The 15129-nt window shown below is 37.9% G+C and overlaps 1 protein-coding gene across 1 annotated transcript in view; it reads right to left on the bottom strand.

The window, feature by feature from the left end:
* The window catches only part of SLC15A5 (solute carrier family 15 member 5), a 93065-nt gene that overhangs the window by 64630 nt on the left and 13306 nt on the right, over nt 1-15129 (bottom strand). The window contains 2 exon segments of the mRNA XM_052641530.1: nt 1886-2106; nt 12107-12276. Of these exon segments, the coding sequence (XP_052497490.1) occupies nt 1886-2106; nt 12107-12276 (391 nt within the window).

The following is a 15129-nucleotide window of genomic DNA, read 5'->3' as shown; positions in this document are numbered from 1 at the left end:
TGAAGTCGCTCAGTCGTGTCCGACCCTCAGTGACCCCAAGGACTGCAGCCCACCAGGCTCCTCCGTCCATGAGATTTTCCAGGCAAGAGTACTGGAGTGGGGTGCCATTGCCTTCTCTGCTCTCTCTCTCTCTCCGTATATATATATATTGGATTGGCCAAAGTTCATTCAGGTTTTCCCATAAGATGTTATAAAAAACCCAAATGAACTTTTTCAGATACACTTGTTCAGATTCTTTTCCCTTATAGGCTATTGCAAAATACTGAATGTAGTTCCTTGTGTTGGATAAGGCCTTGTTGGTTATCTATAGTACTGCATGCATGCTAACTCACTTCAGCAGTGTCCGACTCTGTGCGACCCTATGGACTGTACCTTGCCTGGCTCCTCTGTCCATGGGATTTCCCAGGTAAGAATACTTGAGTGGGTTGCCATGCTCTCCTGTGGGGATCTTCCTGAGCCAGGGATTGAACCCATGTCTCTTACATCTCCTGCACTGGCAGGTAGGTTCTTTACCACTAGCACCACCCAGTAGAGTGTATATGTTAATCCCAAGCTCCTAATTCATCCTTACTGCCCTTTCCCTTTGGTAATCATAAATTTGTTGTTTGTTTTCTATGGACACCTCATTTTGAATTTCATACAATTTATAATTATAATTGTGCACCCAATTATAATTATAATGTGATGCAAAATATAATTCTTTTTTTATTTTTAAAAATCATGTGAAGATGCAAAAACCTTCTTACTTTACAGGATATACGAAAAAGGCAATGGGCTGGATTTGGTTTGCAGGTAGTAATTTGCTGATCCCTGGTTTAGAGGAGCAAGCGTTTTACTAAGAGTCAGACGATAAGATTCTGTCTTTTCTTTCACTGCTATTCACTGACCTACTTACCCCAAATCACTTAACTTTTTTCAAGCCTCAGTTTCCTCTTCAACAAATGAAGGAATTGAGTAAATTAATCTCTAAGATTTTTTTCTAGATCTATAGATTGTAGAATCTACTATTCTATGATTTAACTCACTCATTAGCCATCTAATTCCAAGTTAGATGTTAGCTATGAAGAGTTTCAAACTTCTTCAAAGATTTTTATAATCATTTATATTTCTTCATAACTGAATCAGCCAATTTAGCTACTTGTTAATACCAATTTTTAAAAGCTTGGTCAAGGAGGAAAACAAAGTTAATTTATCTCCATTTCTATTGCTCAGACGCTCAGTCATGTCTGACTCTTTGTGACCCCCTGGACTATAGCCCACTAGGCTCCTCTGTCCATGAGATTCTCCAGGCAAGAATACTGAAGTGGGAGGCCATGTCCTTCTCAAGGGGAACTTCCTGACCCAGGGATCGAACTCTTTATCTCTTACATCTCCCACATTGGCAGGTGAATTCTTTACCACTAGTACCATCTGTGGAGAAGGCAATAGCACCCCACTCCAGTACTCTTGCCTGGAAAATCCCATGGATGGAGGTGCCTGGTAGGCTACAGACCATGGGGTCACTAAGAGTCAGACAAGACTGAAGCCACTTAGCAGCAGCACCACCTGAGAAGCCCATAATTGCCCGCAGAGCTCATATTTTTCCAAGTTACTCACAAGCCTTGGAAATTCTGTAAAGTATTGTCTGCCATGTCTGCACCTAATGACAGACACTTGCAGTTCAACAGGAAAAATGCCACACTCAGATCCTCCTCTGGAATGCTTATATCTGACTCCACTTAGTCCTTAAAAGCTAGAGCCTGTAATGATTAGAAACATTTATAGGTTAACATCCTAACCAAGTATATGGGAAACACTTGTTGGGGTGAAAAGAAATGTCTACTTATAACGTTATCATACAATCATTTTACTGTTTCTGTGGGTAGTATTAGTTATCTTTCCTCACTTGCATAATGCATGTTTTGTAGAGGAGCTAAAAAATAAAGAGTGGCAGAAGGTTGAAGAAAAATTTTGGGTCTTCCACAAGGAGCTCACTGTAGCGACCGCTATTTTTTTCCTTGGCATGGTCCAACCAGCTTGTCACACCTCCACCAAGGTGGCAATACTGCAGACAACATGTTTTCAGTGCATTAACAAACACCTTGAATGTTGTCAGAAGGGAGCAACCTGCAAATAATTGGAAATATTATGTAGTTAGTAAAGGAATATTTTTCAGTTTTCCAAAATATCTATCAGAAAGATAACAATGGAAAGGATGAAGGGCACTAAAGTGAGACGGTTTTAGCACCCAAGGGGCTGAATTCAAAGGAACAAGCTTATGAAGAGGGTTCTGGCATCCTGGTGACCAGCCCAAGTGGTGCCTGACAGCCGATGTAAAAAATGAAAAAGGTAAGATCAACGGGAGCATATTAAAAAGGGAAGAAAGGTGACAAAATATAGCACCAAAGTAAAAGATTTCAGAATCTCTCAGAAGCCTCTAACTTTAACACATTAATGAATGAGACAACCTGAACTTTCTTTTACAGGCTTAACACAAAGAACTGGTACTGTGTTTTTTTTTTTTTTTTTAAATATAAATTGCCATATAAATAATCCTCACTTTCCTTGTCAGGTAGAAGGTGGTTTCTTATTTTGACATGTAGATGAAAGGAAATATATTCTCTGCTTTGACTTTATCCTTGAATTTCAGACATAAGGTTAAACTTTGAACTCTTCAAATGACTTTATATATGTTGATAGTGTCACCAAAAGTTCAGGTTAGATTAGTTGGCTTTTGACTTTTCCAGTAGTTTCCTCTGGGTTTATATGGCTGTCGCTTAGCATCAGAAGCATTTTATTGCTTTAGATATTTGCAATCACTTAACTGCTAGTGATCTGCAACCTCATTGTTGCTTCTTTTATGATCTTTCAAATTTCACCTTTTCATTGACTCCATTAGGACTTCCTAATCCAATGACAGATAAGAGATCCTGGTTTAGTTAGCAGTTCAGAGGTGCCATCATGATTGTTACAATGTTTTCATAGCACTCCCTTACCACTCCCTTAGACCAGATAAACCTTGCCTTAAATTACAAAGACACCAAACCATGGTTGCAGGATAAACAGTGAAATAAACAGGAACATGCTTGAGTTTCTCCAAAGAAGGCTGCTTTAGAAACTCAAGAGTATATAGTTTGATCATCATTTTAAATACGTTCAAGTTTCCCATAGTAAAATTCTAGATGAAATGCATTGTAACCAAGTTCATTTAAATGCCACAGTGTTGGTTTTCAGATTTAAATAAAGAATATTCATTTCTTTTTATGGTTATAGAGTGATGACATTGATTGGATCTGATCTTTTCTTTAAGAGTTGTAATAGACCTATTATGTCAGTCTTTGATTAATTGAGGAAGCTGGGGGCCTGGTAATTGAATATGGAGCCTTTCACCTCTAAGTCACTGAATCAAATCCAGCCCAAATTGGTAGTGACCAAGAATGATTACAGCAGAGGCTCTTTGGCTGCCTCTGCGAAGTGTGTTGAGGTCAAGTGGAAGTATGTCGGGATAATTGCTGACAGGAGACAGGCTCATATCTACTGTCACTCTTGCCTCGTAGTCACTGTGGCCAGGACTTGGATGAAAGGCCCTCAGAACTGAGAAGTCCAAAGGAGACAGACGTCCCTGTGAGTGGCCACGGTTTGTGTCCCTTAACAATGAAATAATTGGGACATCTCTTTACTATTGGAGGAAGAACTGCTCTATTAGGAAACTTTTTCAGCTATTTCAATTAGTTTAGTTAAGGTTTTGGTAAGATGAGAACTAAAAATGTCTTGATGAACAGTCTAGAGACAATTTGAACAGGTCTGGGCTTGGAGACTTAACTTCCTGACATTTCCTTCTGATCTTGTTTCAGTTGCTCATCAACCTGTTCTCTGTTCAACTCTTGTGAAACAGTACCAAGTAGTCAGAAGGGTCATTACAGGCATTGATCCAACTTACTCTGTGCTTTCAAATAGGCTTTATTATTAAATGATAACTATTTGAAGGATAAAAGATTATTTCCAGAGGTATTTTCCCTAATTTCCTTCGTATGTTTTAAATTCAGGACTTTATTGAATATAATGTTTTAAACTCACTATTTCTTCTTCACATAAACAAATCACTATGTCTTAAGAAAAATTGGGATCTGCTTTTATGTGTGATAAATTGATATCTCCAATCTTATTAAATAATTAATATTGCTATCTTATTATTTCTAAAGAAAGGGAGTTTGAATTAGTGCTTCTGAAATTAGCTGTGTTAAAAGATAAAAGTTTTTAAAAAAAATTTATCAACTATAATAGTCAATACATTTGTGAAGTATGATAAAATGAAATACCTAAGAAATAACACAAAAACAAAGATACAAAATATAAAACCTGATCATCTGATTATTAAATACAACAGATATATGATGTAACTTTCCATAATACTTCTACTGTGTTTTCTCCCAGTGACTTTATCTTTTTTGTTACACACTAGTAACAATTTATGATAAGCATTGCTTGATGGACCAAGTTTTCAGTAGCCTACCTTAAATACACACTTTGAAAAACGAATTTATTTAAACAAGTAAAATTGTATCTGATATGGTGATATGCAACAATGAAAACAAAATGATTAAGAACAAGAAATGATTAAGTATGAAGAAGGTCTAAAATTTTAGCTAGCCCTTCAAGTGTGCATCAGTTCAGTTCAGTCGTTCAGTCATGTCCGACTCTTTGTGACCCCATGAATCACAGCATGCCAGGCCTCCCTGTCTATCACCAACTCCCAGAGTTCACTCAAACTCACGTCCATCGAGTCGATGATGCCATCCAGCCATCTCATCCTCTGTTGTCCCCTTCTCCTCCTGCCCCCAATCCCTCCCAGCATCAGAGTCTTTTTCAATAAGTCAACTGTTCGCATGAGGTAGCCAAAGTACTGGAGTTTCAGCTTTAGCATCATTCCTTCCAAAGAACACCCAGGGCTGATCTCCTTCAGAATGGGACTGGTTGGATCTCCTTGCAGTCCAAGGGACTCTCAAGAGTCTTCTCCAACACCACAGTTCGAAAGCATCAATTCTTTGGTGCTCAGCCTTCTTCACAGTCCAACTCTCACATCCATACATGACCACTGGAAAAACCATAGCCTTGACTAGACAGACCTTTGTTGGCAAAGTAATGTCTCTGCTTTTGAATATGCTATCTAGGTTGGTCATAACTTTTCTTCCAAGGAGTAAGCATCTTTTAATTTCATGGCTACAATCACCATCTGCAGTGATTGTGCATAAGTGATGCTAAACAAATGTGAATGCCAACATTCATTCATTCATTTAACATATTTTATTACATACCTACTATGTTCCAGTAACTTTTCTTGTCCTTAAGAATATAGTAGTGAAGAAGATCTACAGGTCCCTGAGAAGACACTAAACAAGCTGGGAAATACTAGGTGAGTTCAATGATGAAACAAAGTGAAGTGATAAGATAGAGACCGTAGAAGTAAGGTGTGCATGTCCGTCCTCAGTCATGTCAGACTCTTGGTGATCCCATGGACTGTAGCCCACCAGGCTCTTCCATTCATGGCATTTCCTAGGCAAGAATACTGGAGTGATTTGCCGTTTCCTTCTCCTGGAGATCTTCTCAACCCAAGAGTCAAATCTTCATCTCCAGTGTCTCTTCCATTGACAGGTGGATTCTATACCACTGCTCTAGCTGGGAAGCCTGGGGTAGGGTGTAGACACCACCTAAAGAGTTGAAATTTGAATTGAGAGTTGAATAGATTGGAAATAGGCAAAATGACCCAGAGGAAGCATATACCAAGCATGTCATGAAGTAGAAATTAGCTGGGAGAGGCTCAGAAACAGTAAAGGTCAATGAAGCTGTAGTTCAGAACGTTGGAAGGAAATAAGGTCTAAGAGTTGGTCAGGGTCAGACTTTACAGGCCAAGGTAAGGAACCTGGAGTTTATTTTTCATGTTATGAGAAACTACTAAGAAATTTTACACAGAGTAGACATAAGATATGATGTACGTTTAAAAAAAAAAAATTACTCTGGAACTCTGGTAGTTGTGTGCATAATGGATTTTACCGAACAAGAGACAAAGATGGAAGACAGTTAACAGGTAATGATGACTTGACCACAGACCAGGAAGGAGAGAAGTGAACCGAATGGGATGTGTTTACATGTCAATGCCAAACCCCTAACTACCCCCTCCCCAATCCTTCCTCCCTGGTAACCATAAATTCACTCTCTGTTTGTTAGTCTGTTTCAGTTTTATAAATAAGTTCATTTGTATCTTTTATTAGTTTCATATAAGTGATATCATTATGATATTTGTCTTTCTCTTCTGATTTATTTCACTCAGTATATACCGACAATCACTAAGTCCATCCATGCTGCCATAAATGGCATTATTTCATTCTTCTTAATGGCTGAGTTTTCATCACATATAATGGACACACTGCTGTATTTAAAGTGGATAACCAACAGAGACCCACTTTATAGCACAGGGAACTCTACTCAATATTGTGTAACTACCTAAATGGGAAAAGAATTTGAAAAAGAATAGATAGCTGTACAACTAAATCACTTCACTGTATATCTGTAACACAACATTGTTAATTTCCTATCACCTGATCACCTATACTTCAATATAAAATAAAAAGTTAAAACAAGAATGAGAAGTGTTGTTGAAGAATCAACAGGATATTTTGACATGGGGAGAGGGTGAAGAAATGAGAAGATTTGAGGATGGTACTTCTATTCCCCTTACATGAAGATGGAAAAGACAAACACATTTGCAGTGGGATGAATTAAGAGTTGAGCTGTGTCAGCTTAAATTTGAGATGACCCCTGGATAACCAAATGAAAATGAATAGGAAGTCAGGAATGTGAGTTTCAAGATGAGGAGAGTTAAATGAGATGGAGTGTTTTGTGTGGATCACTTAAGGAAAGAGGGTAAAGAGAGAAGAATGCAGTCCTGGAATAAATTCCAGGGCTCTGTTCCAATTCGCCATCTGATGTGAAGAGCTGACTCAAGACCCTGATGCTGGGAAAGACTGAGGGCAGGAGGAGAAGGGGATGACAGAGAATGAGATGGTTGGATGGCATCAATGGACCTAAGTTTGAGCAAGCTTTGAGAGATAGTAAAGGATAGGGAAGCCTGGAATGCTGCAGTCCATGGGGTTGCAAAGAGTTGGACATAACTGAGTGACTGAACAACCACTCCATTGAGAGACTATAAGAATGAGAAAAGGTGGCCAAGGAGAAAGAGTGGACAATGAACTAGATGGACTGTTAGAGGAAAGAGGAAGTAATAAACCTAATTGACAAGGTGGACTGAGAGGGAGCCAGTAAGGAGGCGGGAAAAGGAGCTATGCTGTATCTGTCTATGCAGAGGGAGCATCCATTATCCATTCAAACTGTAACTATCCCCGAGTGTCAGGAGGGAAGCCCCATTGAAAACATCTGTATCTAAACATCATACCACATTCCTGGATTAATCTATTAGGCTTAATAGGAAACTCAAGCCTTCTGTACAATAAACTCCAAACCCAAGCCTTCTGTATAATATTGTGCGTCGTGTAGACTCAGCCTTTAAAAAAAATCCATTGTCATTATAATCCTCAAATTGCTTTTCTACACCAGGAGCAGAAACTGGGAAGCTGAAAAAAAAAAAAACCTGAAATGAAAATGCAACCGAGACTTCAAGTTCCAGTTTAAACATGCATGGCAAACACACCAAGTGTGCACATTTTAAAATAAAACAGATGAGCTATTTTAAATGTTTATTGCCAAACTTAAAAGATCATAACACATTACTATTTTTTTATTAAAAAAAAAACTTTAGAAAGCAATTTTTAAATTCTTTGTACCTTTAAGTTCTTGGCTCTGATGGTCTGCTCCTCTGACCTTGATCTAATCATGAACATCTATTCTACTTAATTATAATAAAAAATCCTACATTGCACTCTAGATGGTAGATGCACTTTTTCCCCTTCTTCTTTGGTCACCTGCCAGTTCTCAAAATTACAGCAGTGGGAAGAAATGCAAATGAAGACTGTGCTTGACAGCTAAACATAATGTAATGCATAGTCCACATTTGAAAAGTTACCTTAAAATAAAAGGTAGCATATAAAAAATCATTTCTTTAAGGTCACCTATGGCTTTGAATTACAGCTTTGAGGAAGTTGCAATTTAGTCATCAGAGAGGAAGAAGCCAAAGTAAGGATGACATACTTTTCTAGAGGGAAGACAGAGTTTTACTTCACCATAGTTGGGTGTATAACTTGAAAAGCAGTTGACTGTATAACTTTGAAAAAGAAAACAAAACAAAGCAAAACAACTCCAAAATACTCATTTTATAGAGTATAGTGTAAAGTAAACTGCTGGTGAACATTTTGTAGTTTTACCCACAGCTAATACAATTATTTCTTGTAACTGTCCAAAGAAAGGTTACCTTATCACATGTTAAAATAGGTAGCATATGAACTACAGTAGTCTGGCAGTAAACAGAGCTGATCAAATAGATTTGTATTACATGAAGAATTGTAGTTTTTTATTCAGATGAATTCAGATGAATATCTACTTTCAGATAGGAGATTAGGAAGCAAATAGTTGGATAATGAATAGTTATATAGAAAATCTGAATGTAAAAATGATGTATAAGCTTTCCTGTTGGCTTAGTAAGTAAAGAATCTGCCTGCAATGCAGGAGACCCAGGTTTGATCGCTGGCTTGGGAAGAAGCCCTGGAGTAGGAAATGGCAACCTGCTCCAGTATTCTTGCCTGGAAAATTCCATGGACATAAGAGCCTGGTAGGCTGCAGTCCGTGGGTTGCAAATAGTCAGACACGACTGAGTGACGAACACATTCACAAAAGCAGAATTACTTGACAATTACGTACTCCAGAATATGCCAAAGTGGTCTTTTGACAAAAGCTTATACTTCCTTTACATTTTCCTCTTTTTTGCCTTTTGGGGCTGACAGAGAGGATCTCTCAGACATCCTTTTGCATAATGAACCCATTCCACAGACTGCCAGGAGGCTGTGTACTGCCCAGCTGTGACTGACAGAACACAGATCTTTGAGAAATAAGGCAGAGGCTTCCGGGGTAATGTTTCCCCTGTCTCACTGCCTCAGCTCATGGCGTGAAAAAAACAAGCTCTAGCCTGAGAAAAGTAAGATCTGGGTTCTGGTTCCACATCAGCCACTGCCTGTGACGTCTTGGGCAACTCATTAAATTCAATTATGTCTCATCTTCTGCACTTAGTTTAACAATAACAAACACTGAACATTTACTATATTCCAAGTATGTATATTACTCAGGAATTTTCTTTTATAATTGAATTTATTTATTTTTAATTGAAGGCTTCCCTTGTGGCTCACCTGGTAAAGAATCTGCCTGAAGTGCCGGAGACCTCGGTTTGATCCCTGTGTTGGGAAGATCCCCTGGGGAAGGAAAAGGCTACCCACTCCAGTATTCTGACCTGGAGAGTTCCATAGACTGTATAGTCCATGAGGTCGCAGAGTCAGACATGACTGAGCGATTTTCACTGATTTTTAATTGAAGGACAGTTGCTTTACAGGATTGTGTTGGTTTCTGCCAAACTGACACATGAATTTTTAACTGATCAGAAATAGACCATTTCAACACAACATGCTAAGTGGAAAAGTAAAGCTCGGGATGGTACAAGAGCAGAAATAAAGTCCATGGAGTATAGTCTGTAAAAGGAAACCCTGTGCCCTTCTTGCCCACTTCACTGATATGGGGTGAAATGAAGTACCAGTGGTGAATGTGCTTAATTTTAAAAAATATAACTTCTTGCATTGCTATTAGTGGTAGCTGTATAGATAAGGGGTAGAAATAGGGGTAACAGTGAAGGTACTACTGAAATTAAAATACGTTAGAAATCAAGATCAGAGTTTTTTTAAACAAGAGAGATAATATGAACAGAGTGACTGATCAAAGGAAGAAACAGAAATTCCAGAAATGTAAGTGGTGGTATACAGGAAGTTGGCATCTCAAAGCAGTGGGAAAAAATACACTTTTTAATAAAAGGCTGGATAATATGACAGTCATATGGAAAAAGATGAAATTGAGTTCACTCTTAAAACTTATTATAATACAATTTCCAAATGGGTCACAGATATAAAGGTGCATATATATATATATATATATATATATATATATATATGCCAAAAGAAATATGAATGAATTCTTTCATAATCTGGGAGTGAGGAAAACTTATGCACCAACATTTAAAATCTAGAAACATAAAGAAGATAGGTAAATTTTATTTCAAACATAAACTATGCAAAAGACAAAGCAAATAGACCAAAGTCTTGTGCATGGAAGGGCTCTACCAGTGGCTCAAGGGCAAAGAATCCACCTGCAATGCAGGAAGTGTGGGTTCAACCCCTGGGTTGGGAAGATCTCCTGGAGAATGAAATGGCAACTCACTCTAGTATTCTTGCCTGGGAAATCCCATGGTCAGAGGAGCCTGGTGGGCTACAGTCCACAGGGTCACAAAGAGTCAGACATGACTTAGCAACTCAACAACAGCAACCTTGTAGTGCTGTTCATCACAGCACTATTTACAGTAGTAGACCATGGAAGCAACTGAGATGTCCATCGACAGATGAATGAATGAAGAAATCGTAGTACATATATAAAATGGACTATTACTCAGCTATAAGAAGGAATGAATTTGAGTCAGTCCTAATGCAGTGGATGAACCTAAAGCCTATTATAAAGAGTGAAGTAAGACAGAAATACTGTATATTAATGCATATATATGGAATCTATGGGCTTCCCAGGTGACACTAGTGGTAAAGAACCCACCTGCCAATGCAGGAGACATAAGAGATGAGGGTTCAGTTCCTGGGTTGGGAGGATCCCCTGGAGGAGGGCATGGCAACCCACTCCAATATTCTTGCTGGGTGAATCCTGTGGACAGAGAAGACTGGTGGGCTACAGTCCAGTCCACAGGGTCACTAATAGATGACCTGTTAGTTGTTTTTATTAATAGGTTAAAAACAACTAATAGATCATCTTTGGAAGACACTGAAGTTCATCTCATTAATTTGAAAATCTAAAAACAGAGGGAAAGAATTAGACATTTATCTTCTTTTCCTTATACAAACTACTTCTGTGTAATGAAATAGTTATTGAGAATATATTTCAGCTAATAAAATTTCTCTTTATAGAATTTCTTTATAGAATTATTTCAGCTAATAAAAGAGGAAGAAATATAGACTATCACCAACTTGCAACCCCCAATGGGATCATAGATTTAGACAAAAATTAACAATGGGTACTGACCCTGCAAAAGCAGATAATGAGACAGTGTGAAGTACCTAACACCATCTGTGAAGGAATTTTGCCAAAAATGAAAAATCTGAATCTGATCAAGGATCTATGTCTGTCAGACATTTTAGGGGAAATAAAGAGGGAAAACCTTTTGGATGACATTAAATGGATATAATCAGCAAAATTCAGATTATGTGAAATGTTCAGATTTCATAAGAAAAAAATATTGAAAGGCGAGAAATAGAGATGAAGGAGGAATATATATGGTTTAAGGGACATAGCTCCCATTTGGAATATATAGGCCTTATTTGGATTTCATTTGAATAAATTATAAGACAAAGCAAAATAAACAGATTTTAAAAGGGAAAAAGATTTTTTAACAGATACTTGATCATCTTAAGAAATTCTGTGTGTGCATTAATGATGTTGTGATTATATTTTTAAAGTATTGAGCATATATATAGCTTCTTTTTATACACACACATATGAAGCACTGTAATATTTGGTTCTTGCTTCAGAACTACCAGTAGGGATGGGGCAAAAGTGAGTAGAAATGAATTGAGAATTGTTGAAGCTGAGAGCTAGATAGAAGGGTTCATATATGATTTTTTTCTACTTCTGTTTATGTTTAAAACATTCCATTGGTAAAACTCTTTTAACAAGGGAAAAATAAGATAGAGATTACTGATATTCTTATAGACTCTGTTGCTCTCAAGTGAAGTAAGTGACAGACTACAAATTCCCTGAGTTGAAAGTGAAATTATACAGAACCTAAGAGGAAGAAGATGTGTCAAAAAAAAAAAAAAACAAACCATAAAAACAAACAAAAAAATGTAAAGTGAGATTTACTTACATTTTTCTGGCTGATAAATCAGGTTATAGTGCATCATACAAAGAGTTATCAGAGCCATAAGTGTAGACATAAAAGGAATAAGTAAAACCAGGGCCCAGGCCCCTGAGTATTGGATATAAGATATTCCCAGAAAGACCACAGTTGCATTCAGGTTCATGATCCAATAAAACCTGGGAATCAAAAACAAAAATAAAATTTCCATTGAGTAGCTTCATATAATAGTTGCTAATTCTTTAAATAAACATAAGCTATAAAGTAGTAGCATATGAGGCAAACTAGATTTTGCAAATACTGTTTATTAGCTTTCTTTTTTCAAGTTCCATTTTTTAAATTTTTATAAAAATTTTCAAGGTCATTCTCCATCTATAGTTGTTACAAAACAGTGGCTCCATTCCCCATGGTGTACAAATACATCCTTGTGGCCTGTCTTACATACAACAGTGTGTACCTCCCACTCCCCCACCTCTATACTCCCCCACCCCATAACCACTAGCTCATTCTCTATATCTGTGAGTCTGCTTCTTCTTTGTCATGTTCACTAGTTTGTTGCATTTTTTAGATTCTATATATAAGTGAAACCATAGAATATTTGTCTTTCTATATCTGACTTATTTCACTTGACAAAATATCCTTCACTTCCATCCATGTTGCAGCAAATGGCAAAATTACTTTCTTTTTTATGCCAAGTAGTATTCCATTGTATGCATATACCACATCTCCTTTATTCATTCACCTGTTGAGGGACACAGGCTGTTTCCATAACTTGGAAACTGTAAATAATGTTTCTATGAATATTGGGGTACATGATTTTTTCCAAACTTAGTGTTTTGGGTTTTTTTCTTCGGATATATATATATACCCAGAAGTGGAACTGCTGGGTTATATGGTAGTTCACAGTCTTCTTTTTGAGAAAGCTCCATGCTGTTTTCCACAGTGGCTGTGCCAATTTACATTCCCACCCACAGTGCACAAGGGTTCCCTTTCTTCCACATCCCCGCCAACATTTGTTATTTGTGTTCTGTTGGGTGATAGATGTTCTGATGGGTGTGAAGTAATATTAATATCTCATTGTGGTTTTGATTTGCATTTCCTTGATGATTAGACATGTTGAGCATCTTTTCATATGCCCGTTGACCATCTACATCTTTGTTTATTAGCTTTCTTATTAAGTACATACTTATTAAGTGGGGTCTGGTTGCTCACTGTTCAAAAGCCAATAAAGAGGCAAAGTTGGTAGAAAGGAAAAATTGCTTTGTTTTGGGTGCCAGCAACTAGGGCAGGGGGCTTCCCTGGTGGCTCAGTTGGTAAAGAATCTGCCTGCAGTGCAGGAGACCTGGATTTGATCCCTGGGCAGGGAAGATTACCTGGAGATGGAAATGGCAACCCACTCCAGTATTCTTGCCTGGGAAATCCCACGGACAGAGGAGTCTGGTGGGCTAAGTCCATGGGGTCACAATGAGTTGGACACGACAACCGGGGCAGGGGGAGAGCAGACTCCTGTCCAAAGGCTGACTCCCCTCCACTGACAATCAATGGGCGAGAGCTTTTATCAGCAGAAGAAGGGGGCTACATATAGAAACAGTACAGTGAGTCTGACAGTCATCTTGAAATTGGCCATATGGTGGTCTGACCAATGTCATCTTGTCAATTTAAGTTTTGAATATGTATGCACCCATGAAATGATCACCCCATTCAAAATCTTGAACATCTACTCTCCATAACTGACCTAGAAAAGTAATCAAATGTCAAGCATGGTCATGCCGAGTAAGCTGACTGACTATAATCTACTAATAATGATTGATTTATCACCATGCAGTTCAGTTCAGTTCAGTCACTCAGTCGTGTCCGACTCTTTGCGACCCCATGAATCGCAGCACGCCAGGCCTCCCTGTTCATCACCATTTCCCGGAGTTCACTCAGACTCACGTCCATCGAGTCCGTGATGCCATCCAGCCATCTCATCCTCTGTCGTCCCCTTCTCCTCCTGCCTCCAATCCCTCCCAGCATCAGAGTCTTCTCCAATGAGTCAACTCTTCGCATGAGGTAGGTGCCCAATATGCTACTGGAGATCACCATGCAGGGGAGGTACAAAGTTAGAATTTTCTAGGACAATGGGATAGAGTCCCTTGGCTCTACCTCAGGTCATCTTTAATGCTTCTGCAAGCTGGACACTTGAACTGTGGCTGGTAGTAACAAAGAGAAGCTGGAGCTGCAAGCAATGTTATAGTCCTTTTAATTTTTAAGAAACCCTGTTTCAAATGCTAAGTATTGCAGAGAAAACCAAGAGGACTCCCTGAGATTCTTCAGTACACCACTGGAGAATGTAAATGGAATTACTCTAAAGAGGGTCAAGGAAAATTACAATTCTTCCAAGACTTACATCTTGTGAAATATAGTTATAAACCAAAGAATTATAGTGCTGAATATCTCTGTATAGGAAGAGATTTCACATAAAGTACTAAGTGTATTTTAACAAATGTCACCCGACCTATTTGATTGTGTAATTTTCTAAAAGAATTACCTAGTACAATCACGCTTTATACATGTCTTTGTTGATCCATGGACAGGACAAGCCATAGATAATTAAAGGTGAAATTATATATGTATCAACTGTAAAAAAAAAGAAAAGAAATAAAAATCCAGTCTTCAAACTCACCATTAAGACTCCTTTCATCTCATAGCTCACTAGCAAATTGAATATATAAAGCACCTCTCGCACAGAAAGTCAGAGAGCAAAGCACTAAAGAAAAATAAATACCAGTGATTAAGGAAAATTGAAAGCAGCAGTAAAAATATGTTTCTTTAGTCTACTTTTAAACACAGACTGGGAACTGCAAATAATTGTGAGTATATATAAATGGTAATTTTTTTTTTTTCGGTCTTCGTGATTCCACAGTGTTGAATACAAATAAAGGGGAAAAACCTTATCGCTTCAAAATTTAGCAAACCTTTTGGGATTAATAATTTTAAAATTTGCCATAATTTATTTAGTAATCCTGAAATCAGATTGATTATATTCTTTG

This window comes from Budorcas taxicolor, chromosome 5 (genome assembly GCF_023091745.1).
Source record: "Budorcas taxicolor isolate Tak-1 chromosome 5, Takin1.1, whole genome shotgun sequence".
Taxonomy (NCBI): Eukaryota; Metazoa; Chordata; class Mammalia; order Artiodactyla; family Bovidae; genus Budorcas; species Budorcas taxicolor.
The sequence above is the reverse complement of the archived record's forward strand: the minus strand, read 5'-3'. Positions and strand labels throughout refer to the sequence as shown.